The sequence below is a fragment of the Gopherus flavomarginatus genome, chromosome 15 (assembly GCF_025201925.1).
Source record: "Gopherus flavomarginatus isolate rGopFla2 chromosome 15, rGopFla2.mat.asm, whole genome shotgun sequence".
NCBI classification, from domain to species: domain Eukaryota; kingdom Metazoa; phylum Chordata; order Testudines; family Testudinidae; genus Gopherus; species Gopherus flavomarginatus.
Genome location: NC_066631.1, coordinates 27,256,063 through 27,281,301, shown reverse-complemented (window position 1 = coordinate 27,281,301; position 25,239 = coordinate 27,256,063). Strand labels below are relative to the sequence as shown.

The 25,239-nt window shown below is 42.1% G+C and overlaps 1 protein-coding gene and 1 long non-coding RNA gene across 12 annotated transcripts in view; one reads left to right on the top strand and one right to left on the bottom strand.

Annotated features, from left to right (window-relative positions):
* The window catches only part of CLIP1 (CAP-Gly domain containing linker protein 1), a 128,501-nt gene extending 109,826 nt beyond the window's left edge, over positions 1 to 18,675 (top strand). For 5 of the 11 annotated variants that reach the window (XM_050923896.1, XM_050923906.1, XM_050923903.1 and 2 more), the window contains 6 exons: positions 3,975 to 4,027; positions 10,275 to 10,392; positions 10,867 to 11,026; positions 11,845 to 11,897; positions 15,968 to 16,089; positions 16,868 to 18,675. In XM_050923896.1, coding sequence (XP_050779853.1) covers positions 3,975 to 4,027; positions 10,275 to 10,392; positions 10,867 to 11,026; positions 11,845 to 11,897; positions 15,968 to 16,089; positions 16,868 to 17,090 — 729 coding nt within the window. In that variant the 3' untranslated portion in view covers positions 17,091 to 18,675. Of the gene's footprint in view, positions 1 to 3,974; positions 4,028 to 6,782; positions 6,851 to 7,027; positions 7,049 to 10,274; positions 10,393 to 10,866; positions 11,027 to 11,424; positions 11,607 to 11,844; positions 11,898 to 15,967; positions 16,090 to 16,867 lie in introns of those variants that run through there. The other 6 variants (XM_050923894.1, XM_050923897.1, XM_050923900.1 and 3 more) reach the window with 3 other exon arrangements.
* LOC127034758 (uncharacterized) lies at positions 10,434 to 25,216 on the bottom strand. The gene is made up of 2 exons (XR_007769487.1): positions 25,055 to 25,216; positions 10,434 to 10,980 (listed from the first exon to the last, which is right to left on the bottom strand). It is a non-coding gene; the product is annotated as an uncharacterized LOC127034758 (long non-coding RNA).
* Between the last annotated feature and the right edge of the window lie 23 nt (positions 25,217 to 25,239).

The following is a 25,239-nucleotide window of genomic DNA, read 5'->3' as shown; positions in this document are numbered from 1 at the left end:
CTTCGGATGGAGTTTGGCTGTTTAGAATGAAGTCTAGAGATTCATAAACTAATAGCAAGCCTTCAGTGAGATAAAAGGACCAATATCCTTCCCTTAAAAATAGTCCTTTGCACACCACTCCTGAGCACCTCTCAGAGCTATGAGAACAGAATTAGACATATCTGATTCTCATAATGAAATGGCTGTGAAGTCAGCTTGCCTTCTGTGAGGATTCTAGCTCATGAAACTCTGCCCTGTGCTAACACAATCCCACCAAATCCCATCACCTTCTCCCTTTTACTATCACGTGGGTAAATGTACCTTTACAGTGACGCTAGCATGTAGGTCTCCTTTCAGGATTTCATAGTGCAGATCTCTGCATTTCTCTCTCTATGGAGGTAACAGTGAAACTGCTCCAGAGCCCCTGTAAGGCCCTGGATGCTGCTCAGCTTGGAGTGAGAATGTTTTTAACTGAACGACCATGTCAGGAAAAGACCTCCTATCCTTTCAGTCCATATGGGGCCCAAGCAGAAGGTGTAGGAAAGCCCTCAGAGTGAGTAACATTGTAAAGTGAATCCATGGAGAAGGAATTTTAATATAGAGTGTTGCTACATTGGGGACACTTTAGAGTACAAAGTAAAATTCCATCTTAACCAGAAGAAGAAACAGGTTTCACGTAGAGTTGGCCATAGACCGAGTCTGCCTCTTTGTACAGTGGATATTATTAGAAAAATAAGGAAAGAACTAAAATGTAGCAATTTTTTGCTCTTTGGTTTTTGTGTCTTTTTAAAATACAGTAAGACAGGTATCAAGCATATGTTGCAAGTATTTTGAGCAGTCACTATGGTAACCATATAAATTCTAGCAAGAGTGTTAGTCAACTGGGTTAGTGAATCTGTGGACACATGACATATTTTGCAAAATTAATTAATGCAGTGTCATGAATGATTTATCCTGACATCTAAAGGTTAAAGTAGCTTATGCTGCAGACACTGAGGGGGTTTCATCTATATTGATCCATAAATAATTAGCTATTTGTAATTAGCTAACGGATTCCCATTCAGATGAATACTGAGCTTGGGGAGCTTTTCTGGCTTGCAGTGTTTTTATGTTGGTGTTCTCAGGCTTAGACCAACACATGAGTTTTAACTTTAATGGAGAAATTGTGGAAAGATCTGTTAGCTCAACTTATCCACCGCTCTCTAATCCTGCTCAGTAAGGTAGGTGGAGTCTGCTTGGGACCGACTTATTAAAAAATGTGCAGTGGAGTAGATTATTGGAAAGAGAATTATCTCTGAGTGGGAGGAAGAAAGGGCATCTGTCATGACACTGGCCTCAGACACCTGCTGCCACCACCAAGCTTCTCATTTGGAAATTTTACCTCAGGGCACTGCTCCCTCTGCTTCCTTGTTACAAGAACATTGTCCCCAGGAGCGGAAGTCCCTTACAGGGATGGTAGATGCTTCTCAAAGGCCACTGCAGAAATCCCCAGTCACCACAGTTCCACTCCAGACTGAATTAACAAAGTTGTAATGTATTCTTTACAACTGAAATGTATGCTTGAACTCCGTACTGAACAGCTGGATATGCCCACTGTCCTTTTTCAAGCTTCAGAATGTCTTATTTCATACTTCAGGTTTCCTGTTTGTAAGCCATGGACTCCAGTGTGCTTCCTGTGTGGTCTCACCACTGTCTTCTTGGCATTCTGGATCTGTCAGCCCAGATGGAAAAGTTCTAGGAGAGATCCTTCTTAGCAATTTCAGCAAGCCCAGACAACCCCACCTCCCACTGACCAGTCTCCACACTCACTCTCCTGACAGTCCTCCACCAACTACTGACTTTCAAATGAAGATTCCAGGGTGATGCTGGCAACTCAATGGGCCCTCGCAGAGTCCCTGAGATTCAAACCCCTATCTCACTTCCTCCCACATATTTTACCTTTCACACACTTGGTACCTAAAATAATATCAACCTAAAACATACCCTAATATTCTCCACAATAATCTTTCCATCTCCCTTTCTACCAACAAGCTGCTCCTTGTGACTTGGTCCATACAGCAGACTCCATTGGCTCACCATCCCCAGGCAGGTAACGAAGAGGGAGGCTTAAGTTCCCTTCTTGATTTGAAACCCACAACGTCACTGATGTTTTCTTTTCTGTTTCCATCCTTCGTAAATGCTGTGGAATTTGCAAAGCTAGACAGGAGCAAGGGAAACTTCTGCACCCATGGAACTGTTCAAAAGGCAGCTGAGCTGACAGCAAGGTGGCAGTGTGACTTGGGGAAAGGGTGCATATTTTGGGGGCATTATGACCATGGCTGGGGGCAAGGTGGTATGCAGGGATTTTCAAAGTCTGAAGAGAGTAGAGCACAAAAGGAGTTAAGCACTGAAAAATTAGGCCATCCCAGAAGAAACCCAAGCAACTGGATGCTGGACTGTGTTGCTTGTTGGTGCCAGGTTAATGCTGCACAGGTGGCCTATGGGAGCTGCAAACAATGCCTACTGATGAAGGAAAGCAGGTTGATTACTCCAAGAAAAGGCAGCCAAAGGGGTGTGATCCATGAGTGTCTTATCTGAGGATGAGGGAAGGATACAGAAGAGGGCAAGAGATTTTTAAAAATATCTCGGAGGAAAGTGACTAGCTGGGTGAATGGTGGTCTTGGAAAGAGCTGAGATTCTGGACATAGGAGGACAATGGGAGGAGGTGGATTCCATGTGATACCTATATACATGGTGCCCTACTTATGTGAACCCTGGTTAAATATGTATCTTTTTAAGGACACCATTTCTTTCAGGACTTTTAAATTAAACCCTTCTCCCTTCAGAATTTCACCATTTCCCCACTAGCTTCTACAGAAGCACAGAATTCAAGGAGGCAATATAGCCTGCTTGTGTTTAGGAGGCAGACAACAAATCCTCAGAAGCAGGGGTGTGCTTTGTTCTGTCAGTGAAATTGCTATTTTTAACTTCCAGCATGCTCACAGGAATATGATGGCATATAATCCAAAGCTCCCTGCTATTGAGGTCATGTAACAGGGTCTTGCACAGCTGCTGGCCATATGATCAGTCTCCTATAGAAAGAGATTTTGTTATCTTCTAAGCCTTTAGATAATTCAGTAGCCTTAGTTCTCTCTCTTGGTTCTACTGCCGTTCAAATGAGTACATGAACAAAGTCATGTAACATTGTACCCCAGCAATAAGAGAACAACCAGTCCTAAAGCAGGGAGCCTTACAGTACTAGAGGATGGGCAAATGAAAATTCACATCCTTGTGACCTGAACTTATCCTCAGACCTGGGGATGACAGACAGACCTTCACTCCCACTATAATTTACTTTGCTCTGGAAGCCCAAAGTGCGCAATCTCTTTGGACACCCTTATGTGCCACTGGCATTCCCAGGAGTAATTTAATTTGATGGTATTCCACATCTGGCCTGTGCTGCACACTGAATAATGATTATTTGGTATAAAACAAGGGCTTACTGAAATGACAAAGAATTTCATCAGCCTGAAAATGACCTACTTGCTATCTTTCTAATAAGGTCTCATTTAATCCATGTACCTTCTCTGTTGATCATTGCTTTCACACCTTGTTTATATTAAGTTTTTCCGGATACTATGTTTGGATGATGGGTTGCCAGTTTATATCAGCCATCATTGGTGGAGTAGATGATGTATTGGTATCAAGGTGTCTGAATTCTTGCAAACTAGTTTGCAAATTTGTACTCATGGACCCAGGCCACTGGAATCTGTAGAGGCAGTTGTCTGTGCAGTGAGTCCTGGTTATACCTACAAGTGCTAGCTAACATCCCTGTTCATTGAACAATCTGTGATTACATTTATGTTGACTCTGGAGAAAACTAATTACTTTGCCAAAAACGTTCCAAGCTTCAGTAGCCTCTGCAAATGTGGGGAAACTAGGATATGTTAAACTGAAGAAACCATTTGATTCTTGGTGTATTCACTAAATGCTCGCTTTTGATGTTTGTGTTTTAGCTGGAAGAGGAGAGATCTGTGCTTAATAACCAGTTGTTAGAGATGAAAAAGAGGTAAGCTTTCCCAGGTGTGTGTGTGTGTTCAAGTATACAGTTCTATGGAAACCATAACACAATGTAATACAAAGCTAGTAGTACAGAAAAATATGGTTCTTTCTTCCTATTCTTCAGTACTGAAATGTACTGGGACTGTGCACAATTTGGCATTGAAATAATTTTGCATATGGAATACTAAAAATACTTGCAAACAATATTTTTACTATTTTCCACACTAAAAGTTGGGTGAAAATGTAATTGGCTTAATATTAGGACACATTCAGCGGAACTTAATCTAGTATTTAGCAGCTTCTGTTATTCAGTTAACTGTCTCCTACCTTTTTACTGATGCTAAATTCTCCTAATGTCAGTAACCAAATAGTTTAGTGATATTTTTAGTCTTTGCTGAAGTATTAGATCACTTACACATCTGACGAATGCACATAAGGCAACCCCCACTTCTTTCACCACTGTTTTTACATATTATGAGATTGTTCTGGGTTGCTGGGACTCCAGTGAATGTTCCCAAAGTACAAACTTTACTCTGGTCCCACTTAATGTAGTGTTTGGAAAGGAAAACTGTAAAGCTCAGTTGGACAGGTACTATCGTGTGAGCTGTATGTAGGAAAATCTGTAGATTTGTCTTGGAGAAATTGTATGATTCTTGGGGAAGGATCCTGCTCTTCACAAAACTGATTCCTATGGCTAATAAAGGGATCATTAAGCTGAACTCTATCAAATAAAACAGTAAAATTACATTGGGGGGGTAATTTTAGTGGCAGGTATCAGATGTCATCTTAATATTCATGCAAAGGTTCTTAGTTATCCGTTTAATGTGTTGACCCCATTTTTGTTCCCTAACAACTTGATTTCCTTTGGATGTGCCATGCTCTATTCCATTTTGCACTTTTCCAAAGAACAGTATGTACACAGTGTATTACACAAGTAAAAGCTATGGATCTGATCATTATAATAATGCACAGATGCAAGATCACAGAGTATCATAGAACACTGAGACCTTAACTCGTCCTGTTACTAGGATCACCCAGCATCTAGATCAGCAGTTCTCAAACTGCCGGTCGGGACCCCAAAGTGGGTCGCAACCCCATTTTAATGGGGTTGCCAGGGCTGACTTGGACTTGGTGGGACTCAGGGCCGAAGCCTGACAGATTCAGCGCTGGGTGGCGGGGCTCAGGTTACAGGCCCCCTGGTTGGGACTGAAGCCCTTGGGCTTCAGCTTTGACCCCTTACCTGCCCAGGGCAGTGAGGCTCAGGCTTTGGCTCTGACTCCCGCTCCTGGGGCAGTGGGAATCAGGCAGACTCGGGCTTCAGTCCCCCTCCTGGGGTCATGTAGTAATTTTTGTTGTCAGAAGGGGGTCGCGGTGCAATGAAGTTTGAGAAACCCCAGTCTAGATACATACTCTAGTTTAAGTGTGTTTTTAAATAAAGGGCTGGGAATGAGAAGAGAGAACCTGAATATATAGAGGAGGGGGCAGACCCTCAGCTAGTGTAAATTGTCATAGCTCAGCAGGGTCAATCAAACTGTGATAATTTACCCCAACTGGGGATCTGCTCCAGAATGTCTCATACAGAAGAAATGAGAAGGTGTGTAGGATGTGTTGGCTTCTTTGAGCTTGACCTCAACCAGGAACTATAAAATGTAAAACTATTTAAAGCTACAGTTACATTTAGACTCTTTTTGCAAAGCTTCACAAGCAAGGACAATATCATTACGTCCATTACAGTAAAAAATAAATCATTCCCCTCAGACATTTAATGATGCATTTTTACATTTGTGGATACTCTCTGTATGGCAGCTGCCAGAGATAAACACTGACACTTGTACAATGATTGCCAGATCTGTCCATCCTTATATACCTTCAGCCACTTGTCCTAAAAGTCTATATGCAACACCAGTGTTTTAATGGCATATTTGACAAACATGATTATTCTGTTTTATGAAACAGACTGTGATATGAAGGCCAAAATAAGCACTAGAACAGTGGTTCTCAAACTTTTGTACTGGTGACCCCTTTCACATAGCAAGCCTCTGAGTGCAATCCCCCTCCCCATATAAATTAAAAACACTTTTTTATATATTTAACAATATTACAAATGCTGGAGGCAAAGCAGGGTTTGGGGTGGAGGCTGACAGCTTGTGACCCCCCCCATGTAATAACCTCGTGACCCCCTGAGGGGTCCTGACCCTGTTTGAGAACCCCTGCACTAGAACAAGTCAGCCTGATTCAAACAGGCTAACAGACACTGATGCTAAAATTTGCTGAAACATGACATTAATTTTATGTTTAAAAAATATAGGAGTTAGGCTAACCATGCCTAATTACATAAAAAATGTCTCTTTCCTCATCCACATTCTCTCTCACACACACACTCACACACACACGTATCAGTTGATGTTGTCCCCCTCTGCCTTCCTTAGACTTTCAGGATGCAGAAGCTGAGCCATCTTTTATTTTAATTTGGCCAAACGTCCAGCTAGCAGCAGATTCCCCACCTTCCTTCACCCACAGGAATTCCTTTTAGTATCAATGGACTATGAAATATTCCAGTCAGGAATGACAAATGGTTGACATTTATGAATCTGAAACTAAGAGAGGATTCTCTGTTACTTCAGCTCATTAGATTCATTGTGGATTGCTAACTGTCTTACTGTCTTTGAGCTTGCGCTATTTATCAATACTCATTTCACTCCTCTCTCTTCCCTTTCCTACCCTTGCTTCCTTTGCTATATCTGTGTGTCTTTAATGGTAAGACTCAAGAAAGTCTATCCACGTTACAATAAATAATTATTTTTTTAAGTAAAGTTGTTGTACATATTTTTGGCTGCCTTTGTCCCTCAGTGTTTTGCTTTTGTTTTGTAAAATACTCAGCAGTACATATATATTTCTATTTTTTACAACAAAAAAAGTCAGTGCAAATTTAGTTCTTCTTTATTGTATTTTGCATTTCTCTCTCATGTTTCTAACATGTGGTTCTTGTTATCTTGCATTTTTAAAGCTTGCCCAGTAACACTTTAAGGTACTTGCTTCATTATTGGAATTTCTTATTTTTGTAGTAAGGGAAGAATCTGGGAACTTCGATGTGAAAAGGAACCCATATCTCACATGACTTTTATATACTCTGCACGGAGTGTAATTTAACTTCTTATACAGGTGTTTTCTTTACAGCATTTGGAATTGTTGAGCAAAACTAATACAATCCAACATCTATGTGCTACCTAAACTATTGGAGACTTGTTAGTAAATAGGCATTTGTGGTATGAAGGCATGAATTTTGAATAACAGCACCCATCTTATTACCAGATGATCATGAGTATTTTCCAGCTGCTTTCTCTTGTAAGTCATTATATAAAGCTAATTCCAACTCAACATGCATCCTTCAAGTTTAACTTACCCTAATACTACCTCATACTGCACATGATATTGAAGATTGAGAAGATCAGATGAATGGATTATCTGGTGATGCTGATAGGTGAATGTGATTCAGGCCTAAGTGAAAAGACTGCTTAAAGCAATACACCTACAGTATTTGTAGGTTTTCCTTTTTGCACTTTTTAGAATACATGAGTGGGTCCATGACACGTCAAGATTTTCTTCCTAAAGACACTGCCTTCTAAATGATAAGGCAATGGTACATGAAAGGGATCTTTCTCTCCTCCTCTTCTTTCTCCTTTGTGTTTGTATAATATATAGAGTTATACACACACACATAGTAGTTATAAATGCATGCAATCTCTCCCCCTCTAAGTACAGTGTAATTTGCCCTCCTTTAAGTATCAGACTTCCCCAGTGCCCACATTGTATCTCCCCCTTTTACCAATATTAAAAAATGGTCAGCCATCAAGTCCTTTACTGATTTTTGTACAAAACATTTGTGTGACACTTCGTGATAAAGATTTGACAAAGTTGAATCAAGATATTGTCCAACATTTCAAGTCCCCAAGGGCTCCCATCTTCCCTTTCACCACTGCCTTCTGAGGGAAGACAAACCCCATGATACTGGGTCCCTGTACATGAAGGGTTTGGGAGCAGTAACTCCACAACACATTTTCCCTTCTTCCAAGTGTACTGTGTGGTCTGGGCTCTGTGGTTGCAGGGGAAGATCCGTGCAATGTGTCAGCCCCCTCTGGCTACTCCCAAAAAAAAGTGGGGGTTTCTCTGCAGACCTTGCTTTGTCTATCCGGTCTCACCACTCTGCACAGCATCCCCAGTTCAGCAAAGCATTTAAGCATGTGTTTAATTTAGAGCAGTGAGTAATCCCATTGAAAATCCATGACACTGCTCCCATGCTTAAAGTTAAGCACAGGCTTAAGTGCTTTGCTGAATCAGTGCCAGTGAAAGCACCTGACCGGAGACTCATTAAATGCTTTTTGTTAATGAAAGCCTAGGTTTGTATTAGTAGGAGAGATTCTTTACTCAACACTTCAATTTTGTGTTTCCATGATATTTACTTTCATTGTAAAAACAGGAACCTGAATGTTGTGAGGTGTGTACATCACTCTCCATAAACCCCAGATTCTCCACTTACTGCTTCCATTCATGAGTATAAGCATAATCTTAACAATGGAAGAATTACTTGTACTGTCATTGTTGCTTGAGTTTTCTTATAATCCTGAGTCACTGACAGTATTGTATGTCATGGGCTGGATATCATGGGTCTCACTAACTGTAGATATTAAAAATCTCCCAACTTGGGCCTATCAGTTATCCTATATCTAGTGTGCATTGTTCTGTAAGGATATACTGTAATATTGATCACTTGGATAGTCTTAATATATTTGTTTCATTTGATTACTTGGCTGACAATCATTATGACATTCAATCTTCTTGAAGAATCTGCTCCTTCATGATTAAAACTTAAGTACTCCTCTAGCTAATTTAAGTGTACTCCTCTAGCTAATTTAAGTGGTCAGTTTTCTCAGAAGTGTGTGTATATATATAAAAAAGACAGTTAAGAACTTGGAAAAGATGGCCATGATTTTCAAAATGGAGGTGCCTAATGTTAGGCTCCTAATTCCATATTTAGGCAGCTAGAAAAGTGGTCTGATTTTTCAAAAGCGTGGTGCTCCTAACAGTTCCTGTTGAAGGGGATCAGTGGAAGCTGATGGAGCATGCATGCTTTTGAAAATCAGGCCACTTTTCTAGGTGCTTAAATGTTGGGTGTAAGAGTCTAACTCTGAGCACTCAATTTTGAAAATCATGGTTTCTCATGCAACTCTGTTACTTTCAAAACTAAAAGGTATTTTTGCAGCAGTATCCCTCAGAGCACAAGTTCTCATTATGTGGGTACATGAACTCATTGGGACACTTATGAATGTTATGATACAAGACTTTATCATATCCCTTAACAGTTTGGGATGTTATTCCTATTCTGGTCTGTTGTTATTGGCACTCTCTTTTCCCTTGCTATTGAGACAATAAACTATTTCCTCAATGCTCAATCCACAAGCTCAATTGGTTATGCTCTGAGGGGACACCCTGTGGGGTTAATGTTAAACATGGTGCCCAGGTGGTATCATTTTGCACCACCTGCTAACCCATTGGACTACTTTTTACATCATTTACTCAATGCATGAAAACAAATAGGAATGGAGTGCTTTTCAGACAGCCTATTCATTTATGAACTGTGCAGTTTGCCATGTTGGGGTTTAAAGAGTCTACTTCTGTGTAGTAAAAGAACAAATTCTAAATGGTCTTCTGCTAAGACAGTAGCTATTGTTAAGGCCCAATAGTTCTCAAAATATATCTCTACGGCGAACATGACATTACTGAAATAAGTGAGGACCAGCTGATATTTCCACCATCATCCATGCTTTGCATGACAATTATATAATGAGCTTTGCATGTACTTTTTGTTGCTTGTTAATAGTTATTCCAAGAAGTAACACAACTCTGAAGTTAGGTTTTTGTGGATCATTCTGTGCAACACGTTTTTTTGATTCTATATCTCCCCAATTTATTAACTTTTTTCTTTAAATTCAAATGGATGCGATGATATGCAGATTCTGGCATTTATCTACATAGGTAAACTTTTTGCTTTGTTTCCACAGTAGTAAAATCCAAAATGATTTTGCAAATATAAAATCTCAGTGACATATAGAACCGAAACATGCTTTTAAGAAAATTTTCTAATGATAGTCTAATATTTTAAATTAACTATGAAACCTAATTTTCTTGGTTGATTTAAGCAATGTTAACTGAACAACTCTTCAGATGATTTCTGGAACTCTTTAACTTTCTTTTAGAGAATCCGTATTAAAAAAAGAAATAGATGAAGAGAGAGCTTCTTTACAGAAATCCATCAGTGTTACTAGTGCCTTGATCACAGAGAAAGATGAAGAACTGGAAAAACTCAGAAATGAGGTATCTTTTTAGAACCATAGTAGTCAAACTGTAAGGTGTCATTGGCTTTTTTAAAACATTTTATTAATGACTTCTGGAACATACAGATTTGTCCAAAACTGCTCCCTACAGTTGACCTTCTAAATCATTCCTTCGGTGTCCAAATAGGTGGCTGATATTCAGAGGAGCTCAGCATCCACTGGCTTCCTTAGGAGTTGTGGGTACTCCCAGCACTTCTGAAAATTAGGCCACTTGTTTACGTAGGTGTCTAAATAGGGATATAAAATCATGAGCACTCACTTTTCAAGAGCTTGTTGCTATTTCTGTCTTTACTTTTTTTCAAATCAAAGTAGGCTCCAAACATTGTTTTTTGTTTGTCATATGTTTACTGGCTTATCTTTTTGGTGGTAATCTAGCATTTATTCTACTATAATAGCATTCCCTTATTGCTTTTGGTTTTACTCCAAACTGCCTAAGCATTCCCAATTATTGCAGATCACAGTGCTCCGTGGAGAAAATGCCTCTGCAAGAACCTTGCAGTCAGTAGTTCAGTCACTGGAGTCCGAGAAGTTGAAACTTGAGCAAAAGGTGAAGAACCTGGAGCAGAAACTGAAAGAGAACAAGAGACAGCCTTCTTCAATCACTAGCTCCTCAGGTAACAAGCAGACTGTCCGTTTACTGTATCAGTGCTCCCACTCGGGGCGACTTGAGCATTGTCGTAGCTTGCTGTTAACTAATCAATATTTTGTACTGTAACCCAGACCATTAGCAGAGATCTTAGTACGTTGAACTTCATCTACTGAGATGGCTCTACCATTGTTCAATAGTCAAGTGTAAGACTTTGAATGAAGGAAATAGGACTAAATTAAAATCTGATAATGTTATTGATGTCACTGGTTGCTCCCACTTACATCAGTGATGAAGTTGGCCTGAAATATCTCCGTGAATCCATTTAAAATTCCTATCCCTATAAATGGTATATTTTTCCTGTGCAAAAGAGCATTTCTTAATGAAGTCTATTATGACTCCTGGAAACCTGTTCTCTCACACCAGGAAAAGAAATCAGACCTGGTTTTAGCACAGGACTGGGAACCAGGACCTTGTGAGTTCTAATCCCAGATTTTGTGTGGACTCCCTCTACCTTTTTCCAAGTCACTTACAGTTTCTGCCTTAGTTTCTCCATCTGTAAAATGGAGAGAATATTTACCTCATAGGGAATTTGTAAGGGTTAGTTATGGCTTGTATATCCACTTGAACATGTAATTTATGATATTGAAAGTACTTATATCTGACATTTAGCACTAGTATGTTATACATATCAACGTAAGTCACTTTATTGATGGCTTCTACTGACTGGTTTAGAAATATATGGACAAGAGGTTATCCCAGAGGGTAGAGAACTTACATGGTTTGTTGTTGTATGTTTCATAATAAGGTTGCAGGATTTTTACATCTTGCTTTTTTCTTTAAAAGGTGACACTGCTACTACTAATCCACTCCAAGAAGAAAAAGCAAAGGAGAGCCAGGTATTGGATCTGAAACATCCACACTCTATAGTAGTAACATACCTTTACGAGCCTGGGCTTGAGTAAAATGTCTTCCCAAAGAGAGCTTACTAGATCCTATCTAAATAGTGTTGTAATGGATTGATTTGTAACCCCTTCATTCCTGATTCACACAGTAGATGGAGAATATGAATGGCAGAAGGAAGAGAATGATGGAGGTGTGTAGGGCTACCAGACAGCAAGTTTGAAAAATCGGGATGGGGGTAGGGTGTAATAGAAGCCTATATAAGAAAAAGACCCCAAAATTGGGACTGTCCCTATAAAATCAGGACATCTGGTCACCCTAGAGGTGTGTGGCAGCTGTGGAAGTGGCCTTGGGGATGTGTAGCCAGGAAGGAACCAGGGCAAGAGGGTAGAGGCAGAAGAACAGGATACTTATGGTAAGTAGGGGGCCCAGAGAGAGTCCGGACCAGCTGGCTGGTCACAGGCCACAGCAACTGATCAGCCAGCTGAGAAGAACTGGTGGGAAGGGACATGGCTGGGTGGGAGAAGCTATCAGAAGGGTTGTTGCTTATTGAGTACACCCAGTTGATCAAGGAAGCTGTTTCTGATGGGCCACATTAATGGCATGTCCGATTAAATGAGTCAGTTAAAAGCTAAGGCCAGAATTTTCAATCCTAGGTGCTAAAGCTAAGTCTTTTTAATCCAATGAGAATTGTGATGCTTCCTACCTCAGAAAAGCAGGTACCTATCTTCAGGCTCATGCAGTTGAAAACATTGGTCTTTCATTAACCTAACTGCAGAATTTCTCTCAAACTGTGGGGACAGGGGGAATTGCTCAGGTATAATGGACTATTCTTGGTAAAAGGCTTATGAAAAACTTACACAAATGATACGATTATTATTACTTTAGCTAAGAACCTGTGAAGTTATTTATGCTACTTAACATGCTATCCAGTTTACCATCCATGAGAGTAGATGCTGCAGGAAACAAAAAATAGCGTGCATAACCATGAAACAGTTTCACCTGTTTAAAGATGAGTAGAGTGTAATATGTAACATGCACAAGTCCATGGAACCAGATCTAATGCATTCAAGGGTGCTGAGGGAATTGGCTGATGTGATTTCAGAGCCATTGGCCATTATCTTTGAAAACTCATGGCGATCAGGAGAGGTCTCACACAATTGAAAAAGGCAAATATAGTGCCCCTCTTTTAAAAAGGGAAGAAGGAAAACCTGGGGAACTACAGCCTCAACTCAGTTTTGGAAGCACTTGGAGGAGAGGAAGGTGATCAGGAATAGTCAGCATGGATTCACCAAGGGCAAGTCATGCCTGACCAACTTGATTGTCTTCTATGATGAGATAACTGGCTCTGTGGATATGGGGAAAGCAGTGGACGTGATATATCTTGACTTTAGCAAAGCTTTTGATATGGTCTCCCACAGTATTCTTGCCAGCAAGTTAAAAAAGTATGGATTCGATGAATGGAGTATAAGGTGGATACAAAGCTGGCTAGATTGTCGGGCTCAATGGGTAGTGATCAATGGCTCAATGTCTAGTTGGCAGCCAATATCAAGAGGAGTGCCCCACGGGTCGGTCCTGGGGCTAGTTTTGTTCAACATCTTTATTTAATGATATGGATGATGGGATGGATTGTACCCTCAGCAAGTTTGAGGATATTAAGCTAGGGGGCGAGGGAGATATTCTGGAGGGTACGGATAGCGTTCAGAGTGACCTAGACAAATTGGAAGATTGGACCAAAAGAAATCTGATGAGGTTCAACAAGGACAAGTGCAGAGTCCTGCACTTAGGACGGAAGAATCCCATGCACCGGTACAGGCTGGGGAACGACTGGCTAAGCAGCAGTTCTGCAGAAAAGGACCTGGGGATTACAGTGGACAATAGGGTGACTAGATGTCCTGATTTTATAGGGACAGTCCCAATTTTGGGGTCTTTTTCTTATATAGGCTCCTATTACCCCCCCACCCCGTCCCAATTTTTCACATTTGCTGTCTGGACACCCTAGTGGACAAGAAGCTGGATATGAGTCAGCAGTGTGCCCTTGTTGTCAAGAAGGTTAATGGCATATTGGGCTGCATTAGGTGAAGCATTGCCAGCAGATTGAGGGAAGTGATTATTCCTCTATTCAGCACTGGTGAGGCCACATCTGGAGTACTGCATCCAGTTTTGGGCCCCCCAATACAGAAAGAATGTGGACAAATTGGAGAGATTCCAGTGGAGGGCAATGAAAATGATCAGGAGGCTGGGGCACATGACTTACAAGGAGAGGCTGAGGGAACTGGGCTTGTTTAGTCTGCAGAAGAGAAGAGCGAGGGGGGATTTGATAACAGCCTTCAACTACCTGAAGGGAGGTTCCAAAGAGGATGGAGCTAGGTTGTTCTCAGTGGTGGCAGCTGACAGAACAAGGAACAATGGGGGAGATCTAGGTTGGATATTAGGAAAAACCTATTTCATTAGGAGGGTGGTGAAGCACTGGAATGAGTTACCTAGGGAGATGGTGGAATCTCCATCCTTAAAGATTTTTAAGGCCCAGATTGACAAAGCCCTGGCTGGGATGATATAGTTGGTGTTGGTCCTGCTTTGAGCATGGGGTTGGACTAGATGATCTCCTGAGGTCTCTTCCAACCCTAATCTTCTATGATTCTATGTTTATTTTGGTTACAAGTTCAAGTCCTGGAATGGGGAATACCAATCTGTTTCCTAGTAACATAGTGTGTGTATAGATTAGAAGCAATGTTATTTAACATTCTAATCTCTGGTTTCTTTTTCTGTTTTTTTCTCGTGTCCGTTGCTTTCATCTGTTGCTGGCAACATTTTCCTCCAATCAGCATATGGTTTGTTTCTGCATTCTATGCTTTTTTATTCTCTGCATTAATTTGCTGTGTGTTGCTTAGCTCACTTAGCTGCTTTCTATTCAGCTATGGGAAAACTCATATGGTCTTCTATCAGAATGCTGTAAATGTCTGCAATCTGGTCTGGAGGTTCAGACTACCTTTGGGAGGCCCAAGTTCAGAGATAATGCATGCCCTGTATTATTCCATTGCCCCTTTAGGGCCCATTCACTTGTTATATCCATGGTGCCTCACTGATAAGTCAGGTTCAGAGAAAAAGATGAGATTGATACACTATGTGCAGCCAAGCTGCATAATACTTATCAAAATCTTAAAATTTCTTCATAAAAATACATTAAAGGAATGATTGTAACATTGTCTGAGTAGCTGTCCCCGTCCTCACAGATGAGCGCTAATAGATACAGCATTAGTCTCTCATACTGTTACATAATTAGGAGATAATGTACAGTTCCATTTAATGAAGGGGTGAATAGGGACATGTTGGGTGGTTTGGAGGGTGAGAATGGAAAACAAATACCATTCATGTTTCCATTATGTTTATGGTCAAAGACATCCTTGCTTCAATCCACAGTGAGATTATCAAATGTAGAGCAGAGTGCCATGTTCTGATCCAGTTTACATTTTTTTCCTGGATTGTCAATGGTGAATTTGTTCCTTTCCTCAATCTTCTCCTCAGATTCTGAGGGACAACACTGGAAACTGATGTTCTGTTTTAGCCACCGAACAGATACAGCACAGGCCTATGTAGTGCAGGCTTCCCTTGAGCAGCTCCCCTGTCCCTGCCAATACATTTAAGACACCTTCTGGAGGGAACTGATCTAGGGACAAGCCCTTTGGGACACTGCTGAAGCTGTCAGCAAGAACGCCTGATGTGGTAATAGTTCTGCGATGTGGTCGCTTATCCCCTGGAAACTAAGCTGAGACCCACCATCGTGTTTCAGACTGGCCAGCTGTTGGGTGAACCATTGTTAGTTGCTGGTCAGAATTCACACGACTTAGAGATGCTTGAAATATTTTCTTGGTTTGAAAGCCCTCCATCCCTTAATGTATTTTTCGTAATGTGACTGTTTTAATGGTAGAAGCTAACAGCTCCTTTCTGTGCTGCATATTGGCAATGCAGTCTAGTTTTTGCTGATGTTTTCTGTAGAAGTGTAATCCTAAAGCTTCAGAATGTCTTTTTGTTCTAAATATGTTACTCTTTGTTCTAAATCTCCCAGATTGACTTCCTGAATTCAGTAATAGTGGATCTTCAAAGGAAAAATGAAGAATTAAAGTTGAAGGTGGAAATGATGTCTGAAGCAGCTCTCAATGGCAACGAGGAGATAAACAATTATGACAGGTATTAATATTAAAGGAAAAGGCGTTTGGTTTATGTTGTGCTGATTCCACTATAAATCACTTCTGTCAGCCTGTGCAGCTGCCAACAGGTCAGCCTGACTGCTGACAGAGACCTGAGCCATGAAGTGCAAACATGACTTGCCCAAATCTGTGGGGTGGCTGGATCCAGACTTTTTCTGGTCCATCTCTAACTTCTAGCTGGTAGCGCAAGCTGTTTCTCTGCAGCTCCTCTGCATGTCCTAGTTATGAATTCCCAATAGTGACCCTGGCCCTCTACAAATTAGGAAAACACACTCTACTCCTAGAAGCTGGTATCTGAGTGCAAATGTGTAGGAAACAGTACAGAGCTCAGTGGGTTTTTTTTTAAATAATAGTGGTGGTGTATCCCCTGTATCAAGAAAAAAAGAAACTATTTTTACCAGTTCATACAAATGCTTTTGAAATAGTGGATGTGTATTTGTATAGATTTAAAAAATGTAATGAATAAATTTGTTTAATGGCTAGAGTGGGTATTATCACCATGTGAGGAATCTGAGCAACTGCAGAGCTATGGGGGAAATCCAGAAGCTTTGCTGCCTTTCCCCTCCATATCCCCTCCAACGATTCTCTTCACTGCTTGTGATCCACCAATATATGCCTTGGTTTTAACAGTATTGGATGTTATAAACTTTTATTTTAAAAAAAGTGGGTTTTTTGTGGAAGTTTATAACAATGTCTTTTGGGTTTGTTCTCCTTTAAGAGAATATCCAGCCTAACCTATACCAATTTTGCTCTTGCAGCGAGGATGAAAATCAGTCAAAGAAAAAACCTCGCCTCTTCTGTGATATTTGCGACTGCTTTGATCTCCATGAAACTGAAGACTGTCCAACTCAGGCACAGGCATCAGATGACCCTCCCCATTCAACTTATCATGGCAGCAGAAAAGAAGAGCGCCCCTATTGTGAAATCTGTGAGGTGTTCGGGCACTGGACAACCAATTGCAATGACGACGAGACCTACTAATGCAATACAAGGCCAGGAAAACAAACTTTATTTGTATGCACTAACTGGACAGTTTAGCCCACCAGCATTTGTGTGTACAGACATCAGGAAAAGGGACAGTGATTCTTGACACACGCATCCTTGGTTTCAAACCTATAGATATTTTGAACTTCCATTCATAAAGATCTTATTCCCCCCCTTAATAAACTAAAGTGAAGTATAAATAAATGTAATAATTACTTTTTGTCATTTATTCCCAACTTCTGGGTTTGAACAATTTCTAACAAGAAATGTCCCCTATGTCATTAAATTTATCTATAGGAAAAATTTATAGGAACAAAGTATTATAGTCATATTATAGCTTATTTAAATACCTTAAAATTATGCTGTTAATTTTCATATTTGCACTAAGACATTTTAAGGCTGCATTTGTATATTTAGATTTTTTAAGCTTTTGACACTGGAATGAGTTGAGAAATATTTCATCCTTATTTTCATCTACTTGTTAACTGTTTTACTGTGCTCTTGATCAAAAACATGAGATCTGTGCACTACATATACACGTAGTGCCTTTCTTTCCATTGGACTACAGTATGAAATCTATAAAATCATGAAGCAGGTAAGAAAACAAGCTACTATGGGGAATTTTTAAAAACCTATATGCTGTGCACACTTACTGCCATTTGTGTGACATTCATTTTTTTGCATTATTTCAGCTCCTATAGAGTGTGTGTATATATACATATATATATTAAAAATTATATTTTGGAAAAAACGTCTTCTCATTCACGTTTTTAAATTATATTGGAAGTCATCACACGACCTGTTTATGGGATAAACAGTACAACATGACTACTTCATTTGTTGACTTAAAAACATAAAACCACCTCAGTATTGGGAGATTTTTATTAATGTGTTTCCTGTGAAAAAAATCTTCCAGCACACTTGTATCCTCTAGCAGGTTTTCAGTAAAGTCTACAGGAAACTAAATATTTATGCTAACTATTTCATGATACAGTTTCCCTGGTTTTTATTTTATTTTCAGATGAATGTAACATGGAAAATTCAACATTAATAATTGTGGATTTTCTTAAGCAAAAACATAACAAGGAATGATGAAATCTAAACCATCAGAACACAGTGTGGTCTAGCTTATGTCACTTGTTCTAATGTTGAGATGTACCTTATTACATGGACAGTTAAATTAGTTTTAGAGGAGCTGCTCATACAGTAAGAAAACACTCAACATGAGCCAGGGTGGACCCATCGGGCCCTAAATAATTTATTCAGATGGTTTAAATCTATCTTCTTTTGAATGTCTTCTAGCATATGTAAAAAGGACTGAAACTATACTGTATCTTCCCTGCTACCTGTACAATATACAGTATAGGGTTTACTCTTTTATATAACTGTATATAAGCCTTTGATGTATTTTTCTCAAGATTATCAACCAAGTATCTGGCACATGATATAAAGTAAATCTGTAATCATTTTAAATTTGGGGTAACGAATGTACTATAGTAATAGGAACAAAAGCAGGGAAATCAGTATTAATTTGAAGAATTGAGTGTACTGTATCTCCTTTAATAAATGGTTATTCTCGTCACCTTTTTCTTGTATTCTTGCTATTTCTCAGACTGTGCAGGGGCCCTTCTTATTATTTAAAAATCAAAAAGAAATAGATAAATGGAAGAACTTTTCTAGTGACTGAGAGTGATGTGTGATGTTCCCAGAGCCCTGGCCACATCCCTGTACCTCCAAATCGCACAGGGAAAGAGCCCATCCGTTATGGATTGTGTGGGATTATTCTACTAGAAAGGAAGTGATTGGGTAAGAAAATTTCCATTTGGGTTGCTGGGGCCCCAAACAAATGTTCTAGAACCTATTTATTTGTAATGTAAAAAGGTTGTCTGATATTTACTTGTCATTCAAGGAAGATATGTTTTGGAATGTCAAGAGGTAGCAGTGAAGCTTCTAATATGTATAGTGGATTTACATTCAAATGGATACTCAGGTCTATTTAGAATCATAGAATCACAGATTATCAGGGTTGGAAGGGACCTCAGGAGATCTAGTCCAACCCCCTGCTCAAAGCGGGACCAATCCCCAAATAGCCCCCTCAAGGACTGAACTCTCAATCCTGGGTTTAGCAGGCCAGTGCTCAAAAATTTGCAAAACATTAATAGAAATGTTTACATATTATACATTTTAAATTCCTGTGAAAACAGATTCTCTGATATGGATTTAAACACTGGGGCAGGTGCTGTATATGTACAATGCCTGGCACAAGGGAGCAGTGATCAGGGCCTCTCTGCACTACTGCCATACAAATAATTATTAACTCAGTACAGCTAACACAGTATCTTGACAGATTTGTACACTCTCAAAGCCATTTCCCCATCGGTTATATCTGGGTCACTTTCTTGTCTACCTGGTGTACGGGAGGTTTGAAAGTTGTTGGTCAATGGCTAAACATTCACCATGGATTGTGCCAAAGCTTCTGCTATTGCAGAGGGAAACTGTGCCAGGAAAACAATTCCCACTTGTCAGGAAATTCACTCTAGAATACAGCAGGATTGTAAAACATGTTGTCCTGGTGTATTTTTACTTGATGAGCTTTGGGGCGGTAACGAACCCGGACAGCAGGAATAAAGGGGTATGGTTACTGCCTGCCAGCTGAGAGAGGGATTGCATGGAGAGGGGTGCAAAGCAGCATGCTTGAGGAGAATTTGTCAAAAGGCCTAGAACAGGGATACTCAGACTGAGGCTCAAGAGCCGCAAGTTGCCTTTCAATGTGTCTCTTGCAGCTCTTTGCAGCACATATTAAAACACTGTGTAACTGAATTATTAACCAATCAAGATGCTTTTACTATGTTAAGCAATTGTAGTTGATAAAATCATACATGGTCAGTCACTTTGCTGTGAGAATGTTATATATATAAAAATAGTAAATGAAACAATGAATTCATACTACCCTGGCTCTTTTGGGTAAGGCTGATCACTAATTTGGCTCCTGAACCACTGTCTGAGTATCACTAGCCTGCAGCATCTTCAGCACTCCGCAATGCTTGTCTCAAGGAAGCAGTTTCTGATGGTTTTTATTAATGGCATGTCAGAATGAAAGGGTCAGTTAAGAGCTAGAGCCAGTGTTTTCAAACATGGAGGCTAATGTTAGGCCCTTAATCCAACAGAAATTGTGCTGCTTGCTAACTCAGCCACCTCTGTTTAGGTGCCTAACTTTAGGCTCTCACAATTGAAGACCCTAGCAGAGGGAGACCTGGCTGACTGGGACAGAAAATGAGGGGTCATATGCAACTGAGGCTTATGGTCACATGTAAGTTATCTGGCACAAGGGGGGGCCCTCCTCTGAGCAAGTTAAGATGGAACATTTGGGAATCTAGGCAATGCTCTCAGCTGGAACCACTCACCTCCTCCAGATACCTGCCCTATGAGGAAGGGTTAAAAAAATGACATGTTTAATCTTCAGAAAAGACGACTGAGGGGAGACCTGATAAGTCTAAGAACTGCTTTAAAGAGGATGGTGCTCAATTGTTCTCCATGTCCAATGAAGTTAACCTCCAGCAATGGAAATTTAGGTTAGGTATTGGGAAAAATTTTCTAACTATAAGGACAGTTAAGCCCTGGAGTAGGCTTACAAGGGAGGTTGTGGAATCCTGATCATTGGAGCCTTTTAAGAACAGGTTAGCCAAACACCTGTCAGGGATGATTGAGGTTTACTTGGTCCTACCACAGTGCAGGGGGGATGGACTAGATGACCTCTTGATGTCCTTTCCAGCCCTACATTTCTCTGAGTCTATGGCTGGAACGTGCCAATCACAGACAGATTTATTATTTATGGATCACAAGGCCACTGCTAAAACAGCTTTTTCCACATTATCAGCAATGCTGGAGGTAACACACTACAAGGCTTTTAGTTCTTCTCCAACATTTACTGAAATGCAACGCATACCCAGCTTTATCAACTCATACTCTAGTGCAAAACTTTAACTCTATAAGGGCTAGAGACTTATACCAGTAATAAAATAAGGCATAGCAGCATGACTGGCACTTGGGGTGGGATTTTTTTTTTTTTAAATGTTAACAAGACCTTGTCTTCATTGAAATGGGTTTGCTGGTATAACTGTCCTTGTGCAGACACAGTTTATACAGGCAATACAGTAACTCCTCTCAAAGTCATCCTGCTTAACCTTTCATTGTTACGTTGCTAATCAATTAGAGAACATGCTCGTTTAAAGTTGCACAATGCTCCCTTAGTAGTTTGACAGCTGCCTGCTTTGTCCATTGCTTACAAAAAGAGCAGCCCATTGGAGCTAGCTGGTGGGGGCTTGGAACCAGGGTGGATGGTAGGCCCCCTATCAACTCCCTGCTCCCCTAACTTTCCTGTGGGGCAGCCGCCCAGCAGGCTATCAATTGCCAAGCAGTTCAGCTGTCCCTCCCCACACTGCCATGTGCTGCTCCTGCCCCCTGCCTTGGAGCTGCTCCTGGGAACTTCCTGCTTGCTGTGCGGGGTTGGGGTGGGGGAGGAGGGAGGCTAATGTCAGGGTGTCCCCCTTGTTAGGGGGCTTATTCCTTCACCCTCTCACTTCCCTGGTCCTCCTTGCATGAACAGAGAGCAACAATATCTGAAGTCCAAAGGTGCAAACAATTGGATGTTTACTGGGGTGAACTTCCAGCAAGCATGAGTCCAGTTTCCTTCCTAGCTCTGACACCACAGAGCCTTGCCTGTGTCCCTGTTCCCATTCCCCACCCCTTAGCAAAACATGATTCCAGTTCCCCCTTCCCATTCCCTCCTTACTTCCTGATTGACTGCAGACTATATAGTAAAACTTGAGTTCTGCTTAGCTATACCTTAACCAATTATTTTACTAACCAATCCTAACATATTGTAATGATTATTTAACTAATTATATCCCACCACCTTAATTGGTTTACACCCAACAAAATTAATTATACAGCAGACAGAAACAATCACAGAATCAGACAGAGATTATACAAACAATAGGGAAGTGGAGACTACAGTGATAGAACAATACAGAAATGAGGATTTCACATCCCAGCTGTTGATAAGTGAGTTCTTGCCAGACAGGATGCTATCAAATTAAGTTTCCTTTTACATCTTTTAGGCTCTTCCCTTTCTCTGGAGGTGATAGGAATACAATCCTGTCCTGATATTCCTAATAGCCCAATAGCACTATATTTCAATGTGATTAGTTTGGAATGTAAGGTGTGACCATACACTTCCCAGTGTATGGCTGCCTCTGCTACTTAGCTGAAGGCCTTAACCTAATAACAGGGCCCCAGACTGCCACAGTAAGAGAAGGCCCTTACACAGACAGGTTTCAGAGTAGCAGCAGTGTTAGTCTGGATCTGTAAAAAGAACAGGAGTACTTGTGGCACCTTAGAGACTAACATTTATTTGAGCATAAGCTTTCGTGGACTACAGCCCACTTCATTGGATGCGTAGAATGGAACATAGAAGAAGAGTGTGTATATATATATATACACACATACAGAGAAGATGCCATATCAGCTCTAAGAGGCTAATTAATTACGATGACCTGTTATCAGCAGGAAAAAAAACTTTTGTAGTGATAATCAAGATGGTCAATTACAGACAGTTGACAAGAGATGTAAGGACAGTTATAGAGGTATACAAGAAAATCAAAATCACTGTCTGTCCTTATAACTAGCTTAGTGATAAGAATACACCTACATTCTTAAAGTATAGATCTTTGCAGACAGACCTGAATATCTATATCCTAACACCTGTCTCCCCTGCACCTGCCCCCTACTCACCCCATCTTCATAGAGCCGGGGGGGACACAACAGGGCTCAGGATGGAGGGAGCTTGCTGATCCACTTAAAAAGGCAATGTACTTAGAGTGGAGTCAGCAAACTTAAAGGGGCAATGCGCATCGCTCTCTCACACACAGGGTGTGTCTCTCTGTCTGCCATGCTGTCTCCCCTCCCTCCATTTGTGCTGCCTTGTAGAGTGTGAGGCTATATTAACAACGTGTTAACCCTTGAGGGCTCAGACAAGTGCTAGTCTATCATTTAGCAGCAAGGCATTCCCTGGGAAATATCCCACCCTCTGACTTCACCACCACAACCAAGCTTCACAATCATCATTGCTGTGTACAGTATTAAATTGTTTGTTTAAAACTTATACTGTGTGTGTGTATATATATAGTCTTTTGTCTGGTGAAACAAATTTCCCTGGAACCTAATCCCCCTCATTTACACTAATTCTTATGGGGAAATTGGATTTGCTTAACATCATTTTACTTAAAGTTGCATTTTTCAGGAACATAACTACACCGTTAAGTGGGGAGTTACTGTAATTAATTTGGTGGTATAGCTTATACCAATTCTCCAAACAAAAGAATGTTTCTCTAGTATAACTGCATATTTCTACACTAGAAATTATTCAGTCGACCTAGCGATGGTGACAGTGGGGTTTAGGTCACCTTAATTACACAACATAAGCAGTGACATTTTTACAGCCCTGACCTACCTTTGTAGCAGGCACCAGCCCCCTGTGTCTACAATTTTTTGCCAGCCATAACTATGTAGGCTTGGGCTGCGATTTTACTCACACTCTTAGCTGACATGGCCATCGTGGAAACATATTTAAGTATAGACCAGCCCTAAGACAGAGATTGCAGTAACAACGCTTCCCCCCATGGGTGCTTTTACCCCAGTATCTCTCCCTCCTCAATGCAGGTGCTGTTACCCCAGTACCCCACCCCCCTGGGGAGGTGACGTTAGCACCCTCTGGGGGAAGAGGCCATTACCCCAGTACCCCCTGGGGGCAGAGGCCATTACCCCAATATCCCCCTCTGAGGCCATTACCCCGGTGCCTCCCAGGGGCAGATGCCCTTACCCCAGTGCCCCACTCCCCTGGGGGCGATGACATTATCCAGTACCTCCAGGGGCAGCGGCCATTACCCCAGTGCCCCCCGGGGCAGGTGCTGTTACCCCAGTACCCCACCCCCCAGGGCAGGCACTGTTAGCCCAGTACTCCCTGGAGCAGGTGCTCTTACTCCAGTACCCCACTCCCCTGCGGGAGGTGACATTACCCAGTACCCTCAGGGGCAGTGGCTGTTACCCCAATATCCCCCTCTAGGGCCATTACCTCAGTTCCCCCCGGGGCAGGTGCTGTTACCCCAGTACCCCACTGCCCTGGGGGAGGTGATGTTAGCCAGTACCCCCGGGGGCAGAGGCCATTACCCTAGTGCCCTGCGGGGCAGGCGCTGTTACCCCAGTACCCCACCCCCCTGGGGGAAGGGGCCGTTATAACAGTATCTCTCTGCCAGGGGAAGGTGACTTTACCCCAGTACCCCCCCAGGGGCAGGGGCCGTTATAACAGTATCTCTCCCCCAGGGGCAGGGGCCGTTATAACAGTATCCCCCCCCGGGGCAGCGGCCCTTACCCCAGTACCCCACACCCCCCCAGGGCAGGCGCTGTTACCCCAGTACCCCACCCCCCGGGGGCAGGGGCCGTTATAACAGTATCTCTCCCCCAGGGGAAGGTGACTTTACCCCAGTACTCCGCCCCCCAGGGCAGGCGCTGTTACCCCAGTACCCCACCCCCCGGGGGCAGGGGCCGTTATAACAGTATCTCTCCCCCAGGGGAAGGTGACTTTACCCCAGTACCCCCCCAGGGCAGGCGCTGTTACCCCAGTACCCCACCCCCCGGGGGCAAGGGCCGTTATAACAGTATCCTCCCCCCGGGGCAGCGGCCCTTACCCCAGTACCCCCCACCCCCCCAGGGGAGGCGCTGTTACCCCAGTGCCCCGCCCCCCGGGGGCAGGGGCCGTTATAACAGTATCCCCCCCCCGGAGCAGCGGCCCTTACCCCAGTACTCCACACCCCCCCAGGGCAGGCGCTGTTACCCCAGTGCCCCGCCCCCCGGGGGCAAGGGCCGTTATAACAGTATCCTCCCCCCGGGGCAGCGGCCCTTACCCCAGTACCCAGCTGCCCTCTCGTCACGGCTCATTGACTGTCCCGGGACAGAACATGCTCCGCGGATAACGGTCCCACCGGGGTCACGTGACTGCGCTCCCGCCTCCCGGCCGCGTGCAGCAGCCGTTATAGCCGGGGCCGCCGGTGGGGGGAGGGGCGGCTGCTGGGGCTCCAGGAGGCGGGGC